The sequence below is a fragment of the Xenopus laevis genome, chromosome 9_10S, assembly GCF_017654675.1.
Source record: "Xenopus laevis strain J_2021 chromosome 9_10S, Xenopus_laevis_v10.1, whole genome shotgun sequence".
In the NCBI taxonomy this organism is placed as follows: Eukaryota; Metazoa; Chordata; class Amphibia; order Anura; family Pipidae; genus Xenopus; species Xenopus laevis.
The window spans coordinates 62083048-62098327 of NC_054388.1; the positions used below are offsets into that span (position 1 = coordinate 62083048).

The 15280-nt window shown below is 39.2% G+C and overlaps 1 protein-coding gene across 11 annotated transcripts in view; it reads left to right on the forward strand.

Annotated features, from left to right (window-relative positions):
* pkp4.S (plakophilin 4 S homeolog) overlaps positions 1-15280 on the forward strand; it is a 188817-nt gene that overhangs the window by 105146 nt on the left and 68391 nt on the right. For 9 of the 11 annotated variants that reach the window (XM_018237358.2, XM_041577705.1, XM_018237355.2 and 6 more), the window contains 4 exon segments: positions 6565-6599; positions 13199-13330; positions 13424-13611; positions 14646-15201. In XM_018237358.2, coding sequence (XP_018092847.1) covers positions 6565-6599; positions 13199-13330; positions 13424-13611; positions 14646-15201 — 911 coding nt within the window. 11 annotated transcript variants of the gene reach the window in all.

Genomic DNA, 15280 nt, shown 5'->3' on the forward strand with positions numbered 1-15280 from the left:
TGTGCCTTTGGGTAATCATAAATAGAAAATAGCCTTTTTTAAAAATAAGGGCTGCCCCCTGGGATCGTATGATTCACTGTGCACTCAAACATACCAAACAAACTATACTTGTTAGGTCACATGAGCCAATTAACAGACAGAGTTCTGTCTTTTGCTTCCACACTTCTTCCTGTTACAGTTAGAGTTGTAGTATTTCTGGTCAGGTGATCAGGCGTTTGGTTACAATACACCAAATGACTACAATACATTTAATTTCCACACTATATACAATGTTGCACTGCATTTATCTATAACAATAAGGCTAACTTAGCTTTCGTTGCATCACTGGTACATTCTTTGGTGGCGGCTAGAAAATAAAACAAAGTACGTATCACATTAAAAACATGTTTTTTAAAAAAACACCATACTTATAACAAAGGGTTTAATTCATATTCCTTATTCAGTCCTCTTGGCATAAGGGTTCACATTTTAATAACGGGTTGACCCTATCACTAGCATTTGAAAACGCAACTGGGTAACTCAGTGGCCTGCATCTACAAAATGACAGGATTACAGGATTTTTTTTAACTTTTATTTTTATATCCGATTTATGTTCTCCTATTCTTTCTTTAGCCTGTCTAGTAGTCTGTCCAATGTACATCAATTCACATGGACATTTTATAGCATAGCCTACATATATAGACAGGCAAGTATGGTAACCCTTTATCTTAATAAAGTGGCCTTATGTGGATGGTACATAAGGTCCTCTTTAATACAACTATTGCAATGCCTACAAGAAAGACAAGGAAAAGTACAATTTTTTTACATCACTTAATGTGTCCTGACGTAACACTTTTTTTGCCCCAACATCAGCTCGCACTAATTTATCCTGTAGGGATTGCGCCCTCTTAAAAGATAATATGGGTGGATTTTGAAATGCCGGTATCCCGGGACAAAATATTGTAATTACTTACAAAAGCCAACCTCACACCTTGATTAGGTCTTGTTCTTTCCTTTGGGGACATTACTTCCCCTTTATATCTTCTCTCTAGTGCTTTCCTCAGATAGCTCCTATTGGCTAATTTATTTTCCATTTCATCCAGCCTATTTGTCAAAGTATCATTTTCAGACACTATCCTCTTAACTCGAGCAAATTGTGATTTTGGTACTCTTTTGATCTCTGAGGCAGCACACAGACCATCACAAAATGGTGGTTAAAGGCAAGAGATGTAATAGAGCAAAATTTACTTAAAAATATATTCCAGTCTGATAAGATTCTTTAATATGCCATTTAATTTGATATAAACTAACTTTTGCTCAAGTATAAATTTTGGGGGTATAGTTTTCCTTTAAGCTTGTTTAAACCTGCCCATTGCTCCAGCAATTATCTTGAATATACCTACAGTTACATTACCTACAGTAACATAGTCAGTCCATGGTTCTGACTATGAAAAAAAGCTTGTTCATGGCCTTCTTCCAGGATCAATTCTGGGTCATTTGTGGTATGTTTATTAGTCCCTGCAACTTGTTTCAAAAGTCAAGGTCAAGTTTGCTTAAACATCCGCTGCTTTGGCTACACATGGTGGGGCAATTTTTGCAGTGCGGGCCCAGATCTACACTCTGGTGGAATAGTCTTGTATAAGAGTGCATTCTTCATGCATGCTTACATGACCATTGTGGTCCAAGAAACGTTGAATTTTCTATTTGTGTGTGTCCAGCTTTGATCATCGTACTGAAAACCTAATTCATTTGTGTGTTCCAAGGATATTACAGCCCTTGTGGATCAATCATTAATATCCCCTTCCCAAATACAAACAGAGATTCTCTCAAGGTTGGTACACTGTAGTCAACTCTTTGGCCTCCACTTCTACATGGCTAGTCTTCCCTCATTTTTCCATTCTCGCAGTTCCAGAATGCAGTAAGAAATGATTGTTCATGCTATTTTAGCTCCTAATCTTGTTCCCTTATCCAGTCTTCCCAATTACCTTCTCGTGCAAGGCATAGCCTAATGGTACTTGGACTCTTCTTTACGTTTTTTGGCAAGATATCCCTAATTTTATACCACTTTGCATGGTCTAGTCACCAGACCCCTTATTAATATTGCCTTTTTTTTATTAAAGTCACTCCATGATCAATCCCTTTGGTGACTGCTTGGTTATAAAGCTAGATAATCCAAATGGCACTGAGCAGGAACCAGCTGTCGTAGCTGATGTTATGCTGAACATTGCCGTGCATTATACTCAGAATTCAGTCATTGTTTAACGACAGTCACTGGGGTTGTAGAGCAGATGTCCTACACTTGTTCTTTGCGCTCCCACTACACACACCATTTTCTCTGATCTGCTTCTGCAATTTGTCCGCCCCATGGGCCAGTCTAACACAACATGTTATCAGCTGTTAGAAGAAAGATTAGTCAACAGAACTTTAGTGATCTTTCACTTAAACTCAGTCTGTACTGTGTGTCCTAACAAATCTATTTGTGCACAATGGAAGCCTTCCTAAGTGTGGCTATCATAGCATTTCATTTGTAATATTCACCTGTAAAGTAGCCTCTGACTTAAAGGAAAAGTTTGACTAAGTGTTCAGTCATTCTGGAATTATGTGGTCATACTGTGTGAGGCAAAGCTCTAAAGAGGATTCTGGCACTTTTTTAAGCTTGTCTTTAAACGGGTTGATGCTTGAGACTGGTCGACCTGTGAGCAGAATGGAGAGATACTGTATGTCTGGTAATAAACTGAGATGGTTAAATGCTAGTGTTCCATTTAATTAGGCAGATTGGACAGGTGCATTGGCAGATGCAATTTTGCTGGATGGTCTGTTGGTCTGTTGAGGAGACACAAGCTTAAATGGCTTAGATGGTCAGGCAGTACGCTCAAAACCAAATCATGTATGAACGTGTTTGAAATCTATATGAATCGTTGGTTATAAAATTAAATGACAGATACTGCATTTTCTTTGTGTATGATATTTTGTTTATGTGCTCCATTTAAAAGGAACAGAGATGTCAGGGGAATAAAAAAAAGTAAGGAAATTAATTAAAAAATAAATAAAATAGAGGGTACCAAATTGCTATTTCCGCGACACAATAGCCAGTTTTTAAAAGTTTAACATTGGAATCATTGGGGTCTACATTTGGCAACAGATTTTGACATTGGTGTATCAGTGGAGAGGAGGAGGCCAAGCACTAATCTGATTTATACCTGCATGCAGTGATAGCCGTTCCTCAGTGGGTTCTGGTCAGTTTATATACCCAGTGGCACTGTACTGTAACCTAGGAAATATGAACTGATCCATTTGTACAAAATAGAGACGTAGGAGCCAACAAACCATTATTGTAATGTGTAATTTACTCCTATCAATAAAGAATACAATTCCAGCCAAATTAATAGATGTCATTTGTAATTTAACTGCATGGCTGAAAGCTTATGATTTATTTTGCATTCAGCTCTGTAACAAAATCAATAACAGCCTCCAGTAACCGTTATTTTTAAGCAGCCATGGGGCAGTACTTTGTTATAACTCTGTTTGCTTTGTATCTTAGCCTGAGCTGTCGGAGGTCCTTCTTTGTTGGCTTAATTTTTATTTACATTTTGTTGTTTGGTTTTCATTTAGCATGAGAAAATCTTTTACAAAGCATGTGGAAGTTCATTAGGTTTAGCAGAGCAATGTGTGATTAAGGGTCAAACAGTTTTCATTTTGTTGTATGGTCCTTTATTTTTTTACTGAAAACGTTGTGTAGCAATAGGTGGCAGTCAATATTAAGTGACCTTGAATTTATTGTCTGGCAGACAATAATTCGGTACTGGATTCGGCCAGGATTCGGCCGAATGCTTCTTCCCGGCCAAACCAATCCCTAATTTGCATATGCAAATTAGGGTCTGGGAGTGAAATCGTGTCTTTTTGTCACAAAACAAGGAAGTAAAATTGTTTTCCTTCCCCCACCCCTGATTTGCATATGCAAATTAGGATTCAGTTCGGTATTCTGACGAATCTTTCACAAAGGATTCGGGGGTTTGGCCTAATCCAAAATAGTGGATTTGGTGCATCCCTAATTGATAGTGGAGCTGGTGGTTGATCATCATGTGGAGTTGGTTAGGACAGAAAAGGGACTTGAGTAGTAGTCTGTCAGGTGTCAGGGGATTTATATACTCTAGATCCAACTGAAAGGAAAGATCTTCTGGTGGATTCAGTTGGGAAGAAAATCTCGACCAAGCTCTCATGCTTCAGCAAATGACTTACTGATTGTTTTCTGTCCATGTTCATAGTCCCATGCTTCTTCAAGCCCCATATTGTATCCAGAGAAAAAAAGGGATACGGCACATGGACTGATTTGTTGTCTGCCTCCCTACATTCTTGCATTTCAATAAACATTGTGTCAGTGTGTGTACCCTGTCCATCTTTCTCTTCTGGAGGGATAGATGGAGCCACCAGGGCCTTTATAATGATTATGGTAGTGGAATGCATATAGCAAATTTTCCTACCTAGGCAGATAAATTATCAGTTATAAAGAATGGCATTTGATTCTAGGTTATGTCAATATCAGTGCAGCTACACCCCATGGCCACACTGAAAGGAACAATATATCACCAGTAGCAGTGCAATAGATGTTGTTTGTTGTATTTAGTTTACTTATCAGCCATTGGAAATCTGATGATTTAATTTAAAGATAAATATATTCTTAAACCAGGTAACACTTTGAAGCAATGTCTTCTTTATGATGGAAGCTCTTCCCGCACCCTCAAATCCTTCTATATTGTTTTCCAAATCCTTTTTATGTTTCTTATAGGGATACACCTACACAGCTACAGATTCCTGTAAATGTGAGTAAAATGTGAAAGCTGTGAAATTTCCAGTACCCACACTTGTACACAATCTTTAGAAGTGTAGAACAGATTAGAATAATAGTTGTTGATAGGAGAGCATTATAATTATAATATAATTATAATTTCCAGTCGTTTGGTGAGGTCTGTAAACAAACAGATCTTTACCCGATTTGGCTTATTGCAATTATGATCATACAAGTGTATTTAGATGGCCAATCATTTGACCTCCAGACCTAATCAGATCATAATGGTGACCTAAGGAGATCAGTCAGAACGGGATTGTATCAACATGCTGATGCACCCCTCGTCCAGTGGGATTTTCAAAACTGCCAGATATCTGGGCAAATTTGGGGAGGTCCCCATGCTAATAAGCTGGAGAGGCCAAGTTGGCTTTTTTTATCGGCCTGTGTATGGCCTTCTTTATTCACCTTTGCGATGGCTCTTTAACTTTGTGGTTAGGAAACTGGGAACTGTGTCTGGACCCAATTTCTTAAAATCCGAATAAACAATATTCATATTCATTTAATATTCAATAAAGGTTATAACAAACAAGGTTGTTGTGCGGATGGTCATGTCTGGTCCTCTTGTGTTTACAGAAATTGTATTCACAAAGGCTGTGGGCATATAGGGCGTATGATTCAATATTCTCTGCCTGCTTTTTGTACACAGGCGGAGTGAAGCCAATCCGCTCCTATCCTCTCCTGTGTGTAGCTCCGCTGTTAAACAGTTAAACGGAGCTGAGATAGGTCCAAAAAATGCAAAGGTATGTATGCACTTTCATACCGTACACCCTGTGTGCCCTCAGCCTAAGGGCCTGTTTTGTGATCTTGAATAAAAGGATATCCTTTGTGGTCTTTGTCTCTGGACATGTTTGATTATACCAGCGAGTTTTCTAATGTTTCTCCAACAATTTCTCCTCATATTTGATGCCTGCCACCTTGTTTCTATTGAGCTTGCTCTTGTCTGTCTCACCATAATCTTTTTGTTTCTTAAGCACTCTGGTCTCTTAAATGATTTCTCTAGTATGTCTCTCATTTTTACTATATCTTCACACCACCCCCCGCATTTTACAAATGGCTGGCTAATGCTACTTCAAGTTGAAGTTTCTCATCGGCCACAGGTTTGCTAGCCCCCCTGTAGTTTATGAAACCCTGGTGCCGGAAAAGTTACTGCCTGCTGTTGCCATAGATTTGAGTGTTGAGCAGTGAATATGACAGGCTCAGGCACCTATTGTTTGCGAGGCTCCTGTATAATCCGTGTGGCTGTAACTCAGTGACTGGAATTTTTATAGGCACGTCCAAATCTTTTATACCTTGCAGCCTTTGAGATGTGGGAGGAAAGTTTGAAGGTAACTCTGAGCTGCTACTTGGTATTTGAAATGAAAACATCAGATTGGTGGAAGAGAAAAGCGTATTATCTTCACATTCGAGCTGCTCTACAAATAGTCTTTCATCTTCTAATAAAAAGGGCTGTGAAGCTTTAAGACGAGCTCAGGGAATAAAGACAATGAGATCCTGCTATGCCACTGATTGAATTCCTGCCTCTGACTGGATACAAGTAGTAGAAAATAGTCCATTACATAACTGATTGGTCTTGTTTTTTCTGCATTATTTTCTTTATTAATTTGCCCTCCAATTGGACTGATTTATTTACTTCTCATTTTCCTGCAGACTTGTTGCCAGAAGCGCTTGGCTGGCACACAATAGTCTTGTCATTTTGCAATAAATCACTGACCCCACTTTCTTTTCTTTTTTTATTGCAGTTCTACTGAAAAGTCATTTCCCTGGAGATCGGGAGGTATGAACTTCAAAATCCACAACATGCATGCTTTGTCTTATATGATATCCTTTGTATCGGGATGTCACTCATACTGCCAACATTTTAAGCAGAACTTTTGTACTCACAGAGCTCTCCATGTAGTGGGCTGATTATACAATATGACAAATATACAGTTGTGTTCAGAATAATAGCAGTCTGACATCACTAACCTGATCAATAACTGTTTTTGGTAGAAATGATATTTCTACATGGAAAACAATTTACTAGTAAGCGTAGTAGAGTAATAGAACCCCAACAGACCCAACAGTCATGACATGCTTGCTGCTGATTTTGTGTAATTGAATCATTAGTTGAGTCTTGTTCAAAATAATAACGGTTTGTTCCAAATAATAGCAGTGTGGAGTTGAATTAAAAGCAGTTGTCAAATATGACCCTTATTTAAGGAAGGAAGGCAGCAAATGTTGCACATGATGGTTATAGTACATTTCTTTATGAAAATCTGAGTAAAATTTGATTAAAAAATTTGATTGAAGAGGGGAAAACATAAAGAAGTGCAGAAAATCATAGGCTGCTCAGCTAAAATGATCCTAAATGCATTAAAATGGCAACCAAAACATGAAAGAAAACAGAGAACTTCCATTCGACTGGGTAGAAGAATAGCCAAAATGGCAAAGACTCAGCCAAGTAAATCAAAAAACAGCCGGAGAGCACACCTTTATGTATTAAAAGGTTTCCATTTTTATTTCGCAGACAATCCTGCACAAGATTGTGCAGGATTGTCTGCGAAAATAAAAATGGAAACCTTTTAATACATAAAGGTGTGCTCTCAGGCTGTTTTTTGATTTACTTGGAATCTTTTGCAATTTGGCACGGGGTTAGGGTTAACCCTAAACCTAATACACAGATGTGCAGAAATGGTTAGAAACAGTGGTTATACAACTAAATCTTAGTTCATTGATTCAAATGAAATCAAAATCTTGAAACATTTTTCGGTTTATACTGTGAAATTTTGTTTGTAAAGAAGAATGCAGACACTACTAATTTTGGAACAACCCAATATTCAATTTTCTTCACTTTCTGTAAAGGCATAACACAAATTTGATAAATGTTTCTTCATGTTTTGATTTGGAATAGAATGTGCAGTGTTCCCAATGCATTTGTGTGTATGGGATAAACGCTATTATAAGGATTTTGATCTTTATTCACTTTTTTTTATACACACTGCTATTATTCTGAACACATCTGTGTATATTAAATATATAAATGTAGCTACTGGATTATAATAAACTAATTTCCTAATTATAAATCTGTGGAGCCCCTTTCCAAATACTGGGTCCAGGTCTTTTTCGCATTCATTATTGGGGGGCCAGTAGTAAATTAGTTGTGCCTCCATTAGGGCAATGATTTTTTACCTTTCACAGACAGACAGATTCTGGGAGTGTTGCACCACAGGTTAACATTGGTACTAATATTTCAGTGTTTACCCCATTTGGACATAGGTTGAAATGGGGTTCAACTCAACTTTTTACAATATAGAGCAGGGCTGTCCAACTGGAGGCCTGAAAGCCTGCCTGCTGTGTCTGCATACCATGTATAAATTTTACAGAGATTAACTGGTCCCTACATTGTTTAAATCTCAAATTCAGACTGTAATCTCCTGTATTGTTCACACATGTAACACCTCGATTGTTCACACCCTAAACCCCTATACTGTTCACACCTGAGACCCAGACTGAAACTGACCACATTGTTCACCTGTTCACACTCATACAAACTGCTGGAGGGGCACCAGCTCTGTCACTGCTCTGTTCTGCCTGCCCTATGCTCCTTGTGCGTGTTATACTCTGTCTGCCTATGCTCCCTTTGTGTGCCATAATTTGCCTGTCCTTCTCTGCCTGTGTGTGCCATACTCTGCCTGCCCTATGCTCCCTATGTCTGCCATACTCTGCCTGCCCTATGCTCCCTGTGTCTGCCATACTTTGCCTGCCCTATGCTCCCTGTGTGTGCCATACGCTACCTGCCCTATGTTCCCTGTGTGTCATACTCTGCCTGCCCTACGCTCCCTGTGTGTTCCATACTCTGCCTTCCCAATGCCTCTTGTGTGTGCCATACTCTGCCTTCCCTATGCTCCCTGTATGTGCCCTGCTCTGCTGTGGAACATAAGCCTGTTATTTTTTCTGGGGGTTTGTTAGCATTTGAAAATTGTTGTTAGCGGCCCTAAGGTATTTAATCATGTGCTGAGGGGGTACTGTGTTATCCACAGGGGAGGCAGAGGAATATGAATTTAAGGGTACAGTGTATGTCTTAATATGACAACTTTTTCACATATGAGTGATATCCCTGCAGTGAGCACCAACCATTTGGTTTTTGGGTGTGCTACTACAATTAATGTGGATATGGTCTTGTGGTAACATGGATGTGGTTTAAAGTAGGTGTGGTTTAAAAAAAGGGTGCGGCCAACATTGGCTTCCATTATCGGCCCTCCACCATGTAGGCCAGAAAAATTCCGGCCCTCGGTACCACAGAAGCTGGACAGCGCTGATATAGAGGATTTCATAGCAGGAACTGGACAACTCTAAATTCTATGACACTGCTGATTTTACCAATACCCATTATCAAGTGGAAAGCCTTTCTACAGAGTAGGTTATTTTAGCACTTCGGAGACAACTGAGTTTATATTGGTAACCTTAGTTTTGGAAGTAGATTTTAGAACCGTACTGATGCATACTGACTTGGCGTGCATGGACACACCCCTTTCTCATGAAAACAGTGGGCTCTTAAAGGTATATTTTATACTAAGTATATGCTACTTGGAAAATATCCCATTTTGTTTGCCCATTCTAGTGTATTGTTGCCCTTTGCTACTTTATTATACTATATTGAATGAACTGTATTGAATGTGTCTGTATGTATATTTCCGCATACATGGAATCTATGCCTTGTGTTAGCTTGGCGTCGGCATATAGCATCATGTTATAGGGAAATGTTGTTTGTGATATTCTTGAATTTTGGTAGGTTTGGCATGGGTTATAGGGAGGAGGATTCTGTAGATCAGACATAAGCTTTGTGTTATTACCCTGCTAGCTGTGAAATGAAACTGTCATTCTAAGGAGGAAAAATCTGTAGTGCTGAAGCAAGAAGGAAGCACCTAGTCTTAACTGCCTGCTGCACTGTACATAACACGCAGAGCTCTGTACTCGGTCCTTTGCTTTTCAACTTGTTTATTAATAACCTGGAGGTGGGCATTGAAATTAATGTTTCTATTTCTGCTTCTGATACTAAATTGTGCAGAACTATGGGTTCCATGCAGGATGCTGACACTTTGCAGAGTGATTTGACTAAATTGGAAAACTGGGCAGCAAACTGGAAAATGAGGTTCAATGTTGATAGATGCAAGGTTCTGAGAAGGATCTATGGGTTTTTGTAGTAAGTTGTCTAATTCCAGGCAGTGTCATTCTGTGGCTACTAAAGCAAATAAAGTTCTGTCTTGCATAAATAGGGCATAAACTCAAGAGATGAAAACATAATTTTTACTCTTTATAGGTCCATTGTAAGGCCTCATCTGGAGTATGCAGTTCGGTTTTGGGCTCCAGTCCTTAAAGGGCACCTGTTGGTGAAAAATATTATCCCCAACCAAAGCTGCCGACAAATAATTATCACCTATACATTGTGACCTATTGGTTCTTCTTAAGCCATATCCTTTTGTTATGGTCATTCTGGGACTGGCACACACAAACCATTTGGGCACACATCCTAGCTCATTGCTGCCCTCTACTGGCAATGCACTAAAAGGGCTGCTTTTATCTGCACAGCATTACTGCTCCTGCAGTATGTGACAAATTGAAAAAGAGTGCTTCCCCTATAATTATGTCCCACCACCATCCCTTTATGTAATACCTTTTTTTACCACACACGATTAGCCATCATCATACATGTCATACTTACTAGGTTAAACCAAATAAAACATCTATAAACAATCTTATCTTTTTCATCATTTTATTCCAAATCTTTATTGGGTTTAATATGACCACATGTGAATAGTTAGGGCCACCATCTGGGATGTACCTATGCTTTAAATTTGGTGTGTATCCCCCAACCTCTATGTATTTCTATTACATTTCTATATTCTGTGATTCGCTGCTCTGTACTTCTAATGCCAGATGTGTTGCCCACTATCTCAGTGGCATGTAAAGCTGCATTAGACTGAATGCCCCAGCTCCCCCAGATAAGGAATGTACTATAGTTCTTGTTGCAGCCTGTGTCCCATTGAAATGCAGCGGAGCATAGCATTCACAAGATAGATGAAAAGCAGAAAGCAGACAACTGTTTTGCTGTGTATGTGAAAATGCATATTTAACAGCCAACCCTAAATAAGCATTTGATTTCTAGCAGCTAAAGATCAATTATGCTGCCAGTAACCATGCTTATTCCCAGTATTGTGGCCTGAATGGATCTGAGCTATGGCTTTAAATATTTTGGATTTAGCTCTGAAGGGCACAGGGCATACCCTACAAGGGGGTTGAGGCCATCAGGCAGCTTACAGGGACATCACTCTCTTATAAGTCCAGCTTAGGGCTCTTCTTGTGGGCAACACAAAAGGTACATTTACTATAAAGAAAGTAAATCTGTTTCTTTCCAAAGAGCATTCCTCCTGCATATCTGCACTGTTTTACAAGTGGGTGCTGACATTTCTACTGCTCCTCCTTACATATCCCCCTTATCTCTCCTTGATGGCTGGATGCCCCACTCACTCCCACTACTCTCATTTATTTCTCTTCTTCCTACCCCTGAAACTCCATTCCCTTTCACTGCCTCACACATACACAATAAGGCTTACCCATTCATTGCTGTATTCCTATTGACTCGAAACCCTTTTGCACAAGCACCTCCCACTGTAGTATAAATTTGGCACTGATTTTTTTTTTTGTTTATTGGACTTATTTTTATCTTGAGTTCAGCCAAATTTCAGTGGCCAATCATTTGAGACCCTGTAGACTTTTGTTCTGATTGGATCTTGGATGCTTCATAACTAAGCAAAGTATTCCTTTGTAGTCTATATTTCCTTCAGTATTTTGTTGTTTTTGCTGCTGCGGATTGCCATTAAGTGCTCCTGCATAGTCGAAGTGTCCTGATAAGGGCTGAACCCCACATCCACTGAGAAAAGTGCTTTTTTAAATTAAGCTTCAGTTTCAGGCCCAGCACTTGGCCAGGGCCCTCCTAAGCTAATAATAAAGTTACAGACAGATGTAGACATCACTATTAGTTATTCGCCCATAGTTACATAATTCCTAAGAATGCAAATAAGGCTCTTCCCCAAATCTCACTCTGACATTCAAACTTCCAGAATTATATAAGGACATTCTACCAAGATGTCTTCTAACTGGCCTTTGGGGTGCCAGCTCCACTGTTTGGGAGCCATTGTTCTAAAATTAAGTACCCCAGCTTGACCATTTATTCTACTGTAAGTGAGAAACCAAGGTTCCTACACCTTAGAGCTGAAATCTTCCCTCTGCACGTTTTCCCCCCATGTGTCAGTTGTTAGGGCTTGCAGTTGCATTTGGTACAGTGACACACTCTGTGATTTTATAGTATGTCAACAAAGCCTTGCTCCATTCTGCTCTCTTTCTGTAAGGTGATTCTGCACAGTCATCAGAGCTGTATCGGCAGCCGTAATGCATTCACCCAGTTTAAAATATTTGCATAGCACTTAAAGCCATTCAGCAGCAGACCTAAAATTAAATCATCCAAATGGGTTCTTGGCATCCTGCGGAATGAGTTCATTTAAAGAAATGATCCAGAGGAGGTGCAGGAGAAGCCATTGGATGTTTTTTTTTTTTAGCTTTCGCAGCTTGCTATTTTCTGTTTTATGATCATTTTAATGACAATTTAACTCTCAGGGAATTGAGCTATGTTTGCAATAGATTTGCTCCTCGTCTGCTCTAAAGCATCCACGGCCCACGCTTGATTAAAAAAATTATAAAAATGGTTTTGAAACATGCATATTATTGCCGTGTCCTGACTGCTAGAGTCTGTTTTTTTTTAAGGGGGGGAGATAAATTCTTACGCCACACATTAAGTAGATAGCAAATATAATGATTAACTACTTGAAGGTCATCCTTGCTATTAGAGGATACTAGAGATAGTGTCAAGGAAAGGTAGCCCTTCCCCATCCTGTGTGAGCCTTCTGACCCACCCAGCACCTTTCAGCACCCTGATATTGCCATTGTGGAATCTTACATTGCAGTTACATTCCTAGTGTTGATTGGGGCAGCCATGAAATGTTGGACCTTGAATGGCATGTGGGTATGGTTTTAGGAAGAAAACTGCTATTCCAGTGGAATAAAAACAGATACTGTTAGAAGCTGCTTTAGATACCTATAAGTGAAATATCATGCCGTATTTTGCTTATGGAATATGTTTTCCTTGCTTTTATTCTGTTGTGGAAAGGCAAGACAGAGCAAGCCTAAACACAATACCAGTATCACATTGTGAAATAGTCCATATAGGTGTTCCATTTAGTCCAATCCTCCTGGCCAGACCTGACTACTGCTTAAAATAATTTATAGTCATTTTTATGTTGCTTTAAACCTGCTGTCCATATATTTTGTCTTCACAAGATGTGCCAGCCGGAGGTCCCTCTAAACCGAGACTGTCAGATTCCAGTCACCCCAACCACTTCTTGATAAGATCAGAGCCGGAACCAATGGCAGTGTACTCTCCCGAGCAGAGCTCTCTCCATGAAAGTGAGGGTCTGTCTTGTGTTTTTTACATTATATCACTTCTGTTCTAGAAGTTTAGATTATTCTTCAGTAATTGGTATCTTCCATGTCTTTTGTTATCAGGGTCAATGGGTAACTCCAGGAGCTCAACTCAAATGAATTCATACTCTGACAGCGGTTACCAAGAGGCAGGCAGCTTTCATAACAACAACATAGGAAAGGCAGAACTGAGAGCCCAGCTTTCGTTTACTGGGTCCACAGGCAACCATGCTGTACGAAATTCCAGGGCTGAAGGCCAGACTTTTGTCCAAGTAAAATCTCTTTATCTTAAACCATGTCTGCTTGTTAGATTGTATATTAAAATACATGTCATTTTCTCTTACCGCACTGATTTGGTTTTAAGATGATACATAATTTTATAAAAAGTTACGTATTCAATTTCACTTTTGTGAATCCAAAAATAAAGCAACTTTCCTACATACATTCTTTGAAAAATATTCCATAGTTTTAGTTCTGACTATTGAAATAGTGCAGCAGAAGCCAGCTAATTAGAAGCTAGCAGTATGTTTAATGGAGTCCTGGCCTCTATTACATTGTTTCAATAGCAACCAGAAGTGCAGGATGGGACGAATATTAATTCTAATTAACTTTCAGAAAACTATAAAAACCACTGAAATGTAATATATATTTGAAAGTTGGTTATTGGTTAAAGTTTTATTTACTTTCATTAAACAAAGTTTTATTTTTGGGTTTGTGTCCCCTTTTAAAAGTATGCAGGGTTTGTAATAAAAATGTTAAACAATGTTATGTAGCAGATAATTATGTAACTATAAGGCAGAGCCCCCTTATAGGGTTATTAAAAGCCTAGTAAAAGGAATAGAATTTAACAGTAACTTGGTCTCTCAAGAGCCTGACTGATCAGTTAATCAGTTGCTCACAACCTTGTAATCATCCTTCCTTTCTGCCTCAATGGGGAATTTTTGAAATACAAATGGATAGCATGAAAATATAAATGCTGACTGGTACTGTTTGTCGAAACTCAAAGTAACGTGCCGAAATTAAAGAATAATCATTATTTACAGTAAATTAAGCCCATTAAAATGTTGCTGATTCCAGCTCTATTTGGCCATTTTCCCATTTCTGCAATTTGCCCCCCCGTCCGTCTCACTATGTTGGACAAGTGACCTACAATACATGCTTTTTATAAAATAGAGGTTTACAGTTTCACATTTGTATTTGTGTTATTTCTTTATCATTTCACAAGTTATAGTGTGTGCTTTTCCACTAATTGTGCTTTATTGATCTGTGATCTGACACAAAGTAAACCAAGCATCTTTTTATTTAGCCACCTCCAAATACAATGGCAGGCAGTCGAGCTGTGCGGCGGGTCAGCTCTGTCCCATCAAGGTCGCAGTCACCTTCTTATGTCATTGGATCTGGCGTTTCCCCTTCTAGAGGGTCACTGAGAACTTCTGTCGGAAGTGGATATGGTTCTCCAACAATTTCCGATCCACGGCCACTTGCTACTTTAAACTACTCTTCTACTACATTGCCTTCTCAGAGAGCTGCTTCTCCATATACATTGCATAGATCCAACTCGCCGACAGTTGCACGAAGGATTGGTTCAATTAACAGCAGACAGCTGTCTAATCCTAATACAATGACTTCATCTTACCAGACACTGGGGAGTTCTGCCCGAGTTGGTTCACCATTGACTTCATCCGATGCACATAGTAGAGTCGGCTTATCTTCCCAAGCTCCAATGGGATCCTCTCCAAAGCGAGCTGGTATGACTGCAGTTCCTCAGCACACTGGAACGTTAAATGATATTGACCAATTCGAACAGCAGCATTATGACATCTATGAAAGGATGGTCCCACCAAGACCAGATAGCCTTACAGGTTAGTATAAAGGTATATCCAGAATTACCACTTGCTTTCAAAGTCTGTTTCTCTTGGTGGACAATGCTAATTATTGATG